We start from the raw sequence: 14,176 nt of genomic DNA, 5'->3' as shown, positions 1-14,176 counted from the left end.
ATACTTACTGTTGAAAATATATCTTCCTCAATTCTAATGTACTGGGAATGATTGAACATATGAAGGATTCCATTGCTGACGACATTCATTAGTATAGGAAAGCAGTGTAGCCTCTTGGTATTACACACAGCTGAAAATCTGTAATCCTTAAAAACAACAACAACAAAAACAAGTAAGATCAAATCTTTGAAAAATAAAGGAACTGCACACACACACACACACACACACACACACTTCTAATAGTCCAATTCTAGCTTTGTGTTGATTTTCAAGTTAACTAGCTTTTCTGAACCTCTTTCTTCTCATCTATGAAAGAGGAGTCTAAACGGGTTCGCACATGGTTTGAGTGAGACTCTATATTAAGTCCTTATACAGTGAATAGGACAGAGCCAAAATCTATTTAATACTAAATTTTACTAATGTAATCAATTTTGTATCACTTCGTCTCTATTTTGATGAGGAGGAAATTTCAGTTTGTAGAGTTTAAAAGACGCCCATAAATACTGTCAATTTATTGTGAGTAAGCAGATAGGAAATAAACATGGAATACTAGAGATTTTCATGGTTACATTGCCACAGAACCTTCACAATTTTGAAGATAATATTAATACTTAATGTTTATGAAAACATGCATATAGACATTACAAAAAGTCAGTATTGTTTTAATATGAATGCTACCAATAGTTTGTGTAGTAAATATACAAGATACACCAAGCAGCTGTCAAAAAAGGAGTTTCCCAAAGTTGACATCAAAATAATGGCATTTTTTACAATATATTAAATATTACATATTTTAAAATATATTTTAAATTTTACAATATACTAAAGGAGGCACCTTTTGAGGCTTCTAGTATTGTTTTGTTTTACTTGTAACAGGAAAGAAAGGCATACTTTTGGTTAATTTTGTTTCTTACTTTTACTGAAATGCAAATAAGACACAAGTCTGTCATAAAATTAGGATGAATTTGCAACAGGTGTGTTCCATGATAGATTCTTTGACGGTTTATACTCAATTTGAAATGCATGGGGAATAGTTTTTCATTTTAGATTTCATGTGGATATTACAGTGTCTAATGTATTTTTTCAATATACAAGACATCACTACTTGAGTTAGAGTACTTAAATTCATGATTACATAAATTAATGATTATGGCTTCATAAGTTATTAAGTTAAAGCAATTCACCCATTCCCTTTTAATGCAAAAGTACTTAGTTTAAAACAAAGATAGAAAATGTTTCACCAAAATGTTTATTCAAGGTGAAAGCATATGTTTTGCTAAGTTGAGTTACTATGTATTACTTTTCTATAGTTTTAAGACAATTAAAGTGTAGACCTTTGATATTGTGTTTTGAGTCTATGTAGTCGAAAAAGTAAAGCCCAAGAGGAAACCATACCTTCTGTCTTCCAGAAACTATAATGGCTCCATTGTAGGAAATGCTTTCAGTACCATTTCTGTTTTCAAAGTCATCTACTTCCAAAACTATGTTTTGATGCCTCAGCGACTGTACAAAATCTTCAATATTTGATTCTAGTGTGATTTTGATAACAAAGGACAATATGAAAGCAAGTAAAAAAAAAAATTCATGAGCCCTATAAAGTTAACATTTTAACAGTCCTAGGATACCATGAGCGTGCTTCACGAATAACATAATACTACTATTGGCCTAAAAGCGGTGAAGCAGCCACTCACCTGTCTTCTACTCAGTAAATCTTACATTATGATGGATTGTCATCATAATTCCACCTAAGGTAAGTTAGTATGTGATGCTTCAAACAAGATAATTCTAATTCTATTTTATAACTTTTCCTTTTAAACGTGTATAAATTGATAATTTCTGAAAAATTAATATGAGAAACACTACAGATTGTCCAGCCTGACAGCATTTTCCTCTTCTTTGTATTCTTAACAAATAAATAAATATTAAAAATGTAGATGTAATTCATGTTTTCCACATTTGCATACATATTGCATAATGTAATTTTCTTGGGAAATAAAAAAAGGATGCCACCATCAAGTCAAAAATTCTTCTGTATTCTAAAATAAGAAAATGTGTGAAATTAAATTACATGAGACAGAAATGAAATTGAGAAAAAACAACTCACTGCCTGGTGCACACAGGAGAAAAAGATGCAACAGTCAACCAGTTTCTACAACATCGAACCTCAAGTGGGTAACTGAGTTATCCTGCTCTGGGCCACAATCAAGGGTGTTATTACCCAGCTAAAGCTGGAGAAAATGAGCAGCCAGGGACCCTCCAGGTTCCACACAAAGACAGCTGCTTCAGTCATCTCTAAGAACATCCCTCATTTATAAATGACGGTGTCTAAGAAGAGAAGCAAGCCAAGAGTTGGCGTAATCTTAAACAACAATCATCAAGGAAAAGCAGAATGGACCACAAAGGAGCCCTTTTTTATTCTGGCTTTTGAAGTGAGAGTTTATACTAGAAATACATAAAGTTCTAAGAATTGGAAAAATAGTACCAAACTTCAGACAAATCTGGGTCTTTTCCAAGATGCGATGGGACACACATAGAAAACAATCTTTTACATCTACCCTGGGGCAGTCAGGCGTCACAACTGCATTCCACAATAGGCTACAAGTAATGGTGACCCACAGTCACATAAACCAAACAAGCGTTTTCATATGAAAAGATGAACATGCTGTTAATAATAATCATATCAAACTTAGAGGAGGAGAAATATGACAGAATAAATCCCCCAAATTCTTGACAGAATGGGGGGTGGGGGTGGGAGTGAGGATGAGTGAATACAAGGGTATTATCCTCATACTGAGTGGGGTGTGCCCTCTGGAATGGCCACAGTTGGATGGCCAAGGGCAATTCTAAATGTTAGCAAATAATGTACACTTTTAGCTTTAAGGAAAGAAGAAATTCTGATTTCCAAACCTGAAGTAGAAAAAAAAAAATAATGAAAAAAAGACTCTCTATAACATTGAATCAAAAACACGTATGAAACTGGAATCAGTAAGAAATTCAAGAAAGTTACTGCTACTCTGAATGGTGTGTGTGTGTGTGTGTGTGTGTGTGTGTGTGTGTACGTGTGTGTGTGTGTGTGCACGTGTGTGTTGGTTTATTAATTGACTAACTTATTTTTTTACTTTACATCCTGATCACAGCTTCACCTTCCTCCTCTCCTCCCCACTGCCCCTCTCACCCCCACCCCCATCCACTCTTCCTCCCTTTCTCCTCAGAAAAGGAGAGACCTCCTTGGATATCAACCTGCCTTGACATAAAGGGTACTACTACTCTGAATGTTCTAACATCTTTGAAAGAAACATAGCTTTTCTTTCAAGTTCATTAAGCAATTGTGGAGCGACAGCCCAATTCTTTGAGTTTTCCTGAATCTTGCTGAACTTCGTCCAAGAGCATGAAGGATAGACATGCAGTCTTTGCTTGTCAATTAATATGTATTACACACATGATCGCATGACACATGGTAACTAGTGGTAGAAAAGAGATCTAAAGAGTCTTCAGCTAAGATGTAGCTCTCTGTCTCTGTCTCTGTTTCTCTCTCTCTCTCTCTCTCTCTCTCTCTCACTCTCTCTCTCTTTCTCTCATTCAGTGATGGCTGTCAGGTATAAAAAATGGAGGCCAGGCTGAACAGTGACAAGGCCCTTGTCCCATGTTTCCATCAGCCTTGTCCTCCCCGAAATCGGGGAACCTGTACACGGTTCCTCACAAATCACTTTCTATAAATTCACATTTTTCTTCTGCCAAATTCTCCTCCTCCCTCCTGTACCACGTAACAGTTAAAGCTTTATTCCTGTATTAAAACGCTGATCTCTGTTCACCTGTGTTATTGATGACCAAAAGGCTGGTTCGCAGACCCTGGGGGAGTTGTCCGGGAGACAGGAAATACAAGTCTGTTGTAAATTCCCAGTCGTTTTTTTCCTCTATCCAAGCATTAGCCATGATTTCCATAATCAGTGGGAGCAGTGCAATTCCAAGAAACAGTAGACTAAACAACAAAGAAAAGTTACCACAGGGCTCTATGGCGTTTGCTCTTCAGTAATCTATTCCACAACTATTTGTTAGATATTTATTCTACTTTATAGCAACCATAATGTTAAATGCTGACATTGGAAAAGTAGTATCTCAACATGTCACGGTACTAAAAATCCATTGTTAAATAAATGGCATTTAATCTGGTTATGGAAATCAAACAGCATGTATTCATAAGGCCAATCAAGAATTAATATGCAGGCAATCAATCCCTCTGTCAGTAAAACCATGACTGGATTTATGTCTTGTGTAGCAGAAATACTAGGTGGCGTGCTTTATTTTTAAATGCGCTTGTAGTTTGAAACCTTGAAAGAATTTTTATCTTAAAAAAATGATGAACTCTGATACTCACATGATCAAAAATGCTTTTCTCTCTCGTTTTAGTTTTAAGATGCGAAGCTTTGCTACGGCACAGACCTGCATTCTCCAGCGGCTCATAGCGCCCACTGTCTTCTGTACTTGAGAGAGAGAAGAGTAAACCACCTCCATTTCATTTAAACTTCCTGAGTCTGTTTCTGTTTCTCTTTTCTCAAAGTCTGTATGAACACACATACATATTATGAATATCCTAAGGCATAGTAAACTTTCCTTCATAAAAAAAACTTAAATTATCATTATGTCTGATCTTATTTTTATACTTCTCTCCAAAGTAATTATTTAAATAGCATTTTGATACCCCGTTAAGCTTATGGAAAGTCGCCACCTTTAGTATCTTCATTTTATATATAGTTATATTTTATAATTTGCAATATGATGAAAATTGTAAAATTAGTAGAAATGTCTTGAGTTTTATTGCAAACACGGTACGAAACAGCACAATATCAAAAGTCTGTATACTCCCTGGGAATATCTGCTAAATATATACACCAGCAGCAGAATTCAGAAAAGGGGTAATTCGGATTGCTCGGTCTTTGTAAAGGCAAATGTTTAATTGTAGTACGGTTCCAAGCAAGATAATCCTCTTCAGTGGGATCGGCAGTTGTCAAGGCTTAAATACTCAATACTAAAATATCAATAACTGGGCTTGAAAGGCAAAGACCATCAGCTCTGAAAATAGTTAACGTAGCTACGGAGCCCAGAGCTATAAGCAGAATGGCTTCCAAATAATCATCTAACTGCTCTTAACTCTGGATCCCTCATCTGTAAAATGGTGCCGAACGCATTTAAACTATTACAGTCATGATATGTGGGTATATATATTACAGTCATGAGATGTGGGTATATATATTACAGTCATAAGATGTGGGTATATATATTACAGTCATAAGATGTGGAGATATATATATATATATATATATATATATATATATATATATATATTACAGTCATGAGATGTGGGTATATATATATTACAGTCATAAGATGTGGAGATATATATATATATATATATTACAGTCATGATATGTGGGTATATATATTACAGTCATAAGATGTGGAGATATATATATATATATATATATATATATATATTACAGTCGTGAGATGATGTGGGTATATATATATTACAGTCGTGAGATGTGGGTATATCCCAGTGTTTGTCTACATTGAGCAAACTATCTGTAAGTGGGAAAGCTTCCAAAATGACAGTTATTGTATCCCATTCAACTACAAAGAAGTTGGTAAGAATTCTCTCCACATAGGTCTTCTCTCTTAACAAGCAAGAAACAATCTTTATAAGAAGTTAAATGGTCAGACCCCATACCTCTGATTAAGAACATTAAATGCCTCAAAGAACCCAAGAAACGGTGCCCATCAGGAGATAGAACTGCTATAATACTAAGTAATTAGTTTTCCTAAGAGTCATTTATCAACACTAAGAGTGGACCTCTAGCTAGCTGTACCGATGAGGTCAGGAACCACAACAGCCTGTGTCTAACAATGAAGCCACAGTTACAGTGGTCACACTCCTTCAAGAGCCACAAAAGCTAAATTGATACATAGCCTTTTAATTCATTGATGTTGTGAAGTGTGAAGATAGTTTTACCCCGTGTGGTACTTGGTTCTCCTTCCAGGTTCACAAAGACTTCATTCAGAGTTGACATGGAAACTTCATAATTCATCAAGCCCTGGCCAGAATATTTATCAAGATCACTGAAGAACTCTAAGCCGACAGAAAGAATATATAAACTTTCAAAATGGCACAAATATTCTAAGTCTAGTAAATTAACATTTGTCTTAAATATGATACTTAATGTTGTTCAGAAATCTCGTGTCTTTGCAATATAATCGTAATTTAAAGGAAAAAAAAATACTTTCTCAGAAATTATGATGCCAAACTTCATCTTCAAGATGTCTTGCTCTATCTTATGTTCGTGGATTCCCATTTTCCTACAGACTTCTCTGAGGAAATATGAACAGTCGCAAAGACCATAGTCTTCTTCCAGCCATATAACAACCCACGTAAGCCTTTGCCTACATCTAGACTTCTTTGTGTATGTGTATAATACTTGCAACTGCTCCTCCCAAGGCTACCCTGCCTTTTACTTATGTTCCGAACTTTATCCTCCAAGGACTTCCCAAAGTGATCTCCTCTCTCTCCCATCATACCTTTCTTCTATACCTGCCAGGTCAGACAGAATGCTATGGTGTCCACCAAACAAAGGCAGCTAGCAGCTTCCTCCCATCCCTCTTTGCACATGTGTTTGTCTCCCAAAACTTGTCCACGTTAATCTGTCACATCTTGCAAACAGCTCAACAGCATATGCTGTTCATTTTCCTACACAGAAGCTGCTCTCTTCTAGGTCACCAAGAACTTCGTATTTTCATTTCAGTGCGCAAGTCTTTTATTATTTGTAAATATAATGTTTGCATTTATTCTTTGAAAACCATTATATATGCATACAACGTATTTGCTTATTCAGTGTCACTCCTCCCTTCAACTTTCCTGGTTCCCTGTGTCTCTGCAGTCTCTGCCACATGCCCTTTCTAACTTCATTAAATTGGCTTCTTTTTTGCGTTGTTACTTCCTCTCCCATTCTTCATTTCCTTCTTTTCTTTTGGCCTTTAACAAAGCAAATTACTTGGATACAGCTGGAGAGAGTGAGGAAGAGTTTACGAGTCTTGTCTCATTTCTTTCCATCTAACTACAGGTACAACTTTCGGTTCCTACATCCTTCATGACTTCTCTTTTGATTTCTCTCAGAGTTTCAGTTCTAGATAATTTTCTTGCTCCACCCAACTACAAATCCAGTTCCTAATGCATACCCGCGTTCCTCAGATTCATGCTTCACTTTTCCCCCTGACTTCCAGAGTCCTGTGAATAGAGGCCATGCCAGGTTAAATTCTAAAACGGGTCACTGATACTTTCTTCTCACTATGAGGCAACTATTCTAGGCACTAATTTATGATAAATACCACTGCCTTCTACTCACTAATTGAAGCCAAATTCTAAAAGTCATGCTGTGTGCATCCCTTAAGACAGACCTTGCAACTTTATCACAGAGTATGTTTTGAAGACACCTACTCAGGCCCACCCTTACCAGTGCCGGGGCAGAACAGAAGCCTTTCTGGGCCTCTAAGTTATCTCCAAAGCTAGTCTCTTGTGGTCTGCTCTTGTTCCCCTGTATCTGGAGTGATCTTCTTTATGCCCAGAATGGAAGTACAGGTCATACATGATCTCCCTCCTAATCAATCTCTCTTAGTGGTTTCTCAATGTGCTTAGAATGAAAATCAATGTCAACAACCAAATATTTAAAACCTTTTCAGCTCCATGAGCTATTTATTCATCTACCCTACGACTTTATTCATTCCTACCTACACTCTGGTCACTCTTTTGTTCTCCTTCAGACAAACTCATTGCCTTCTCTTTGGACTGCATTTGATGTTGTGTCCTTAGACCCTACTCTCCATAAACACCAGCACTAGTGTGCCTGGCTAGCATGCATGAAGCCCTGCATTTAATTTACACACACACACAGACACACACACACACCAAGGGGAGCATGAAGACAGTATTTTACATAGTTTACATTGTACACACAGTTTGTGCTTTTTTGGGTTACTTATTTAAAAAAAAACAAAAACAAAACAATAGCTCGTAGCTGCTACCCAGCAGGCTGGAAGGCTATGCTACATAAATAAACTAGTTTTCCTTTGAAACATAAATGCATGGACGATAAGATGAAAACACAAAAATACCGGTGCCGAAGGTCTTCCTGTCACATCTGCATCTTTTTTATCCCCACCAGACACAGTGAATCTGCTGACTAAACGTCCACCTGACAAGATTTTTTTTTTCTGACCTAAGAAGCATGATAAATTAATTTTCAGAGCAGGCCAAAAGGAAGAAGAGTTAATATTCCTGGGTATGTCCCATAACTAATGACAGATGAGGGAAATGCGTGAGTAGCTTCTCCACACCTCTCCACTGGCGTAGCAGTGAGGACATTGACTCCCATTCTCCGCCAATGGTGCTACACTTCTATTGCCCACCGTGGAACCCTGCTCGAGAATGCAAGCTTCCCTAGGTTTCTCTCTGTCCTCGTTTATGGCTCCTCCTCACTGGTGCTCCTACTGATCAATGGCCAAATAACTCCAGTGCACTCAAATCTTCATCCTAACTTTTGTTGAATACTAAAAGACTAAGACAAAAAATGTAGGTCTATTAAATAACAGGGGGGATGACAAAATTCAATGTTTTTCTCTAAGTTTTTTTTTTCCATCAGAGTCATACACGTTACCTGGGAACTTGCTTGTCCTGTCCAGTGGCAAAACGTACACAAGCTTTTCTTTGGCTTTTGCTTTTAATTTAGCATCGGGGATGTGGTGATGGATGAGGGATGATAACTGCTCCGGGTCACATGTTTCGTTCATAAACAAACTAGGATTTCAAAACAAAATCATGACAAGCAATCACGTTTTGTTCGAACACTACATCCCTTAGCTTTATGAAACAAGCAAGATGAGTAACAATAAAAAATAATCCAGCAGCTTGAAAAAAATCTTCTATACACAGAATATGTACAAATTCAAAACAACTAAACACACACACACACACACACACTCAGAGTGGCGTTGGTGGTACAGAAACGAACACAGCTGTCTTTCAAATGCATACGCATTGCAGATAATGTGATACACAGAGTATAAAGATGAGGAAACAGAGCGGGTGGCATTATGCAAAAGGGGTTTCCAAGGGAAAGGAATCAGTGCACCTGGCAGTGAATGGAGAAATTAGTGTATTATCAAAACATTGTTGTTTTGCTTTTTGGTGGAGATTTAAAGAATTGTTGTAGCCTACACTCAGTTTCTGTTAGACACAGTTGTCACAACTCTCTGGAACCGTATTCAGTCCCCACTAATACTGGTTACTAAAAGCACTGCCTTGGATTCTTGAGACAGAATGAAAAAACTGCAGATTTTACTAAGATTTAATGAGGAAGATGAAGAAGGAAGAGGTCAAGGTTTAGGCTGCACAGACAACCTAGGCAATGGCAAAGCATCCTCATGGTGAACACAGAGCTTTGGTTAATAATGTAGACCTTTTGCTATAGTTAATATTGGTACAGATTACAAGGAGCCAGGAAAATAGACAAAGTGTTCACTAAACAGTTCTCAATCCATTTGGTCAGACATAAGGCTTGAGACCTATTCTCTCTCAGAAATGTGCAGCTCTGGTGTACCACTATTAAAGCATACGTATTGGGCTGGAAAGATGCCGCAGTGGTTAGAAGCACTTAAGACTCTTTCAAAGGACCATAGTTTCATTCCCAGTACCAAAATCTAGTGGTTCACAACTGCCTAAAACTCCATCTCCAGGGGACCCAATGCTCTGACCTCCTCCAGCACTGTTGTGCATGGCACACAGATAGGAGTAAAAAAAGAACAGATTTTTAAATATATATATATATATGCATATTTATTTTGTCTTTTCTCAAAAACTCTTTACCTTAAGTGATATCCAAGACCCCATTTTCTCTTCAGAAAGACAGAAGACCCTGTGCACTTGAGAGTCCCGTTGGAGATGATCACTTTCCTGTCTGAGAAAACAAAGCACATACGAAAGAACATTAGCAATACTTCTTTCCTCTCTAGCGAAGAGAAAAAAAATGAAAGCTCAGAATTCCAAAGCCACACTCTCTGAGGCATGACATGACCGAGCCTCCTGGACGGTTTAAATTTTGAAACAACATCTTAAAACTTTTGTAATTGGAGCTTCCAATTATGCTAATCTTTTTTAAGTTTCCTCCCACACTTCTTAAAAGGGAAAATGGGTAACACTTCAGGTTACATAGGATTCGATTCTTTGTCTAGATAGTAAGGAACAGGCAGCTAGTTTTCGTGGAAACATAGCTCAAAGATTTGGGAGTTTAAGCAAACACAGAAATGATCTGAAAACAGCCACAGCTTTTTCTCTACTGGCCACAACCCAACACGTGTAGAGCCAATTTGAAACTCCAGGAGACGAGTGGGTTCCAGTATCCTCTAGAACTCTTTGGAGTTGAGGTAACAAGAACAGGGCTCTTAGCGCTAAGTATAAAGGTCACACATAAATTCCCCGAAGTTTTCATCATGACATTGAAGTAAAGTTATCAGTTACCGGCAAGGATGTCCGCCTCATCCGTGAACTGAGTGCTGAAGAGGATCACGCGGTCTGCCCTGCGTTCCTTCAGGAAACCCCATATCCGCTGCCTCGAAAAGGGATCGAGTCCTACAGTAGGTTCGTCTAAGAGCAAAATCTACAAAGGATAAGGATATTCAATATATGACCCCTTCGTGTCCACAGAATAGCGTGGAAAACAATAAGTAGAAGTAACTGTAGTATATCTTTATAGAAGTGAGCAGAACAGGTTCTTGCATGATACACTATAATAGCTAAAGGCTCTGCCAGACTTTTAGCACGACTCTTACTGAGAATCTTATAGCCTCCATTCTTCCTGTGCCTAATCTTACTTACTCGAGGATCTCCTAGAGTGGCAATCCCAAAGGTGAGCTTTCTCTTCTGTCCTTCACTTAAATGTTCGGCAAGATCATCCCGAATATTCTGCATGTCTAATTCCAATGTGATTTGTTGCACCTGTACAAGAAATAGACAAAGCCCAAAACACAAAAGGATCTTTATTTTTACAAAATTAACTGCCCATTGAAGAAGGTATCTTTTTATTGGATTTCTTTGCCTAAAGACCATTCATAAGAAGGTGGATAAATGGCTGAGAGGATTCTGTGGTCATGATTGAACACGGTTAACGACTGGGAGCTGAGATAAGGTAACCACACCGTCTACCTCTTGCTCTACGTCCTGTGGAAGAATCCCTTTTATTTTAGCAAAGAGGGTGAGATTTTCCTTCACAGTGAGTGCATCAAATTGAACATTATGTTGGGGACAAACACCAATCATCTTTCTGATTTCCTTCAAGTCTTGCATTTCAGAGAGATCTTTATTGTAGACTGTGACTGACCCTAAAAGGAGAAATTAAAATATTTCAAGGTGACATTTCATTTCATTTATATTTGGAGATCTCGTTCAACAAAATGGTGGCATACACTCATAAACCTTTAAAATTACAACTTTACTAACAAGTACTATTCTTGGCATATGTACTAAGTAGCACGTTTCCCCTGAGATCACACACAGTGGGATACAAGAGGTTCCTGTGAAATCTGGGAAGTGGGAAATCCATTCAAAATCCTACAGTTCTAAGGACACAACTTTAAATAATCATCGAGCCATAGAATTTTAAATGGCAGGCATATATCTACCCTCATTCTCTTAGCAGATACCTTGTCTGTAAGGTATTGCTTTCTGCTTACCTGCAGTTGGAACACATAATCCACTGAGGATGTTGAGTAATGAAGATTTGCCCGCTCCACTGTGGCCCAGAATTGCTGTGATTTGACTCTCATAAATATCAAAGAACACGCCTGTTTTAATATAAGATATTAACATTATCGATAACAGAGTACTAGTCCTACCCGCAGAACAAGACAACTGAATTTCATGATGAATTTAGCAATGCTTTACAGAACGCATTGAAGAATCATGCTAACTTAAACAGTGCTACTGACACATGGACATCAGTAAAATACACACAACAACGTGGTGTTCATTTAGGATACAGAGATCTAGCAGAAATCTGAAATGGACCAAAATATTTATAAAATAAAGATTAACAAATTACCTTTCAAATTAAAGGCAAATCACTTAAAAACAAGTTTGTGCTGGGTGTGGTGGAACATGCCTTTAGTCCCAGTGTTTAGGAGGCAGAGAAGACAGAAAAATCTCTATGAGTTTGAGACCAACCTGGTCTACACAGAGATCCCAAGACATCCAGGGCTACATAGAGAGACATTGTGTCAAACAAAACAAAACTACAATGTTACACAACTAAAAATGTACATTGGCAACTTTTATATTTGTGTTCTGTTTTGGTTTTGTTTTGGATCAAAGTGTAGCTGTGTAGCCCTGGCTAACCTAACCTGAAATATTTGTGGCTTTTAAATAAAAAACACATGGGGTGGGCCAGTGAGATGGATCAGTTGGGTAGGGATTCTAGCTGAGGAATCTTGACAATCTGAGTTTTATCTCCAGAACACAGACAAAAGTGGAAGAGAAAACCAGCTCCAGAAAGTTATCCTCTCACCGCCAGATAAACACTGTGCTTCATGCACCCCCTCCACGAATACATCATGCACATGTGCAGACACACACTAATTAATTAACTATGAGATAAATTAAATACAACAAAATAATAATACATAACATTTGCAAGAGCAAGAGAAAGGTGGCATTGGCTACTCTCACTTATCACAGCAATAATTAAGTATAAAAGTTGGTTTTCTCATCAGTGAAGTATAAGAGAAAGTAATAAGACTTTCATAAAATTAAATATGAAAAATTGCACCTAAAGCTCTTAGCATAGTTCCCAATACACACTAAGTGTTTTAAAATTAAATGTCTGTCACTGTTGTCGTTTTAATTGTGTTTAGCTTATAAGTATGGGGTTTTATGATTGTGGAGGTAAGTGATTTAAAATATGAATCAGGAATCCTTAATGGATCTTTTCAGTGACTCTGCTCTGATAAACCCATCTTCAGGAGACAGTGATCTTCATGGAGACAAAGGTTCACTATAGTATTTTTAGGGCAGTGAAGACTTAGAAATGAACTAAATGTCATCCCATTGGTAGGGTGGTTTCACTAGACCTGTTACTCATACAATGCAGTACTATTTAGCCATGGAAATTGTAAAAGCAAATTCTCAGAGGTGATGCAGATTAGCCACAAAGACTACCTACAAGAAGAGAAGTTTTAGAAAGTGCTTCCCCTCCTGGCCTGACCTTCCAATGAATAATTCTACATGAAAAAATCTCCAATCAGAACATTTATATTTTTTTAAGTACCATTACTTCCGGTTGGAGAGATGGCTCAGCACTTAAGCAATCTCTCAGTCACTGGACCACCAACCAGGCAGCATATACCAGCTGATCTGAGGCCCCCAACATGAAACAGAGGACTGCCGGGGTCTGGGTTTAGTCAGAGAAGATGCACCTAACCCTAAAGAGACTGGAGGCCCCAGGAGTTTAGAGGTCTGGTGGGGTGAGGGGTCGGGGGTGGGGACATCCTCAATGAGACAAGGGGACTGGGGAGGAGGTATAGGATGTGGAACAGTTGGAGGGTGGACCAGGAGGGGAGTAAAATCTGGAGAAATAAATAAATAAATAAATAAATGCACTGACTGATCTTCCAGAAGTCCTGAGTTCAATTCCCAGCAACCACATGGTGGCTCACAACCATCTGTAATGGGATCTGATGCCCTCTCTGGTGTGTCTGAAAACAGTGATAGTGTACTCACATATATAAAATAAATGAATCTCAAAGTACCACTACTTCTAAAAGCGGAAGAAAAGTTTGAAGACATTTAAAGATGGAAAGCTTGTGACTCTGGAAAGCACCGGGATAGTTCATAATGTGCTCTGGAATTTTAAATTAAATTTAAAATTACCTCAATATGTCCTGCCATTAAAGAAGAGAATGGCAGATCTGCTATATAAAATTATAACTGTTAGAATATTTAGGATTATAATATGCCTAATCATACAAAATTAAAAATCAGTTTGTCATGGAACACTGATTTGTTAATTTAACTTTGACTGTCAAAGGTTTCATTAATCTTGTTTTGGTTAATGTTTCAGTTTATTACTGCATCAATAAATAG

General features: G+C 37.6%; 1 protein-coding gene across 3 annotated transcripts in view; it reads right to left on the bottom strand.

The window, feature by feature from the left end:
• The window catches only part of Abca6 (ATP binding cassette subfamily A member 6), a 60,766-nt gene that overhangs the window by 28,344 nt on the left and 18,246 nt on the right, over window positions 1–14,176 (bottom strand). For all 3 annotated transcript variants that reach the window (XM_076935538.1, XM_034507292.2, XM_076935539.1), the window contains 11 exons: window positions 11,773–11,883; window positions 11,246–11,421; window positions 10,919–11,038; window positions 10,562–10,700; window positions 9,911–10,001; window positions 8,703–8,842; window positions 6,008–6,124; window positions 4,376–4,559; window positions 3,813–3,979; window positions 1,396–1,529; window positions 9–146 (listed from right to left, as the gene is read on the bottom strand). In XM_076935538.1, coding sequence (XP_076791653.1) covers window positions 9–146; window positions 1,396–1,529; window positions 3,813–3,979; window positions 4,376–4,559; window positions 6,008–6,124; window positions 8,703–8,842; window positions 9,911–10,001; window positions 10,562–10,700; window positions 10,919–11,038; window positions 11,246–11,421; window positions 11,773–11,883 — 1,517 coding nt within the window. The remainder of the gene's footprint in view (window positions 1–8; window positions 147–1,395; window positions 1,530–3,812; window positions 3,980–4,375; window positions 4,560–6,007; window positions 6,125–8,702; window positions 8,843–9,910; window positions 10,002–10,561; window positions 10,701–10,918; window positions 11,039–11,245; window positions 11,422–11,772; window positions 11,884–14,176) is intronic.

The sequence above is a fragment of the Arvicanthis niloticus genome, chromosome 6 (genome assembly GCF_011762505.2).
Source record: "Arvicanthis niloticus isolate mArvNil1 chromosome 6, mArvNil1.pat.X, whole genome shotgun sequence".
NCBI classification, from domain to species: Eukaryota; Metazoa; Chordata; class Mammalia; order Rodentia; family Muridae; genus Arvicanthis; species Arvicanthis niloticus.
Note: the sequence above shows the minus strand (reverse complement) of the source record. Positions and strands in the feature narration are given on the sequence as shown.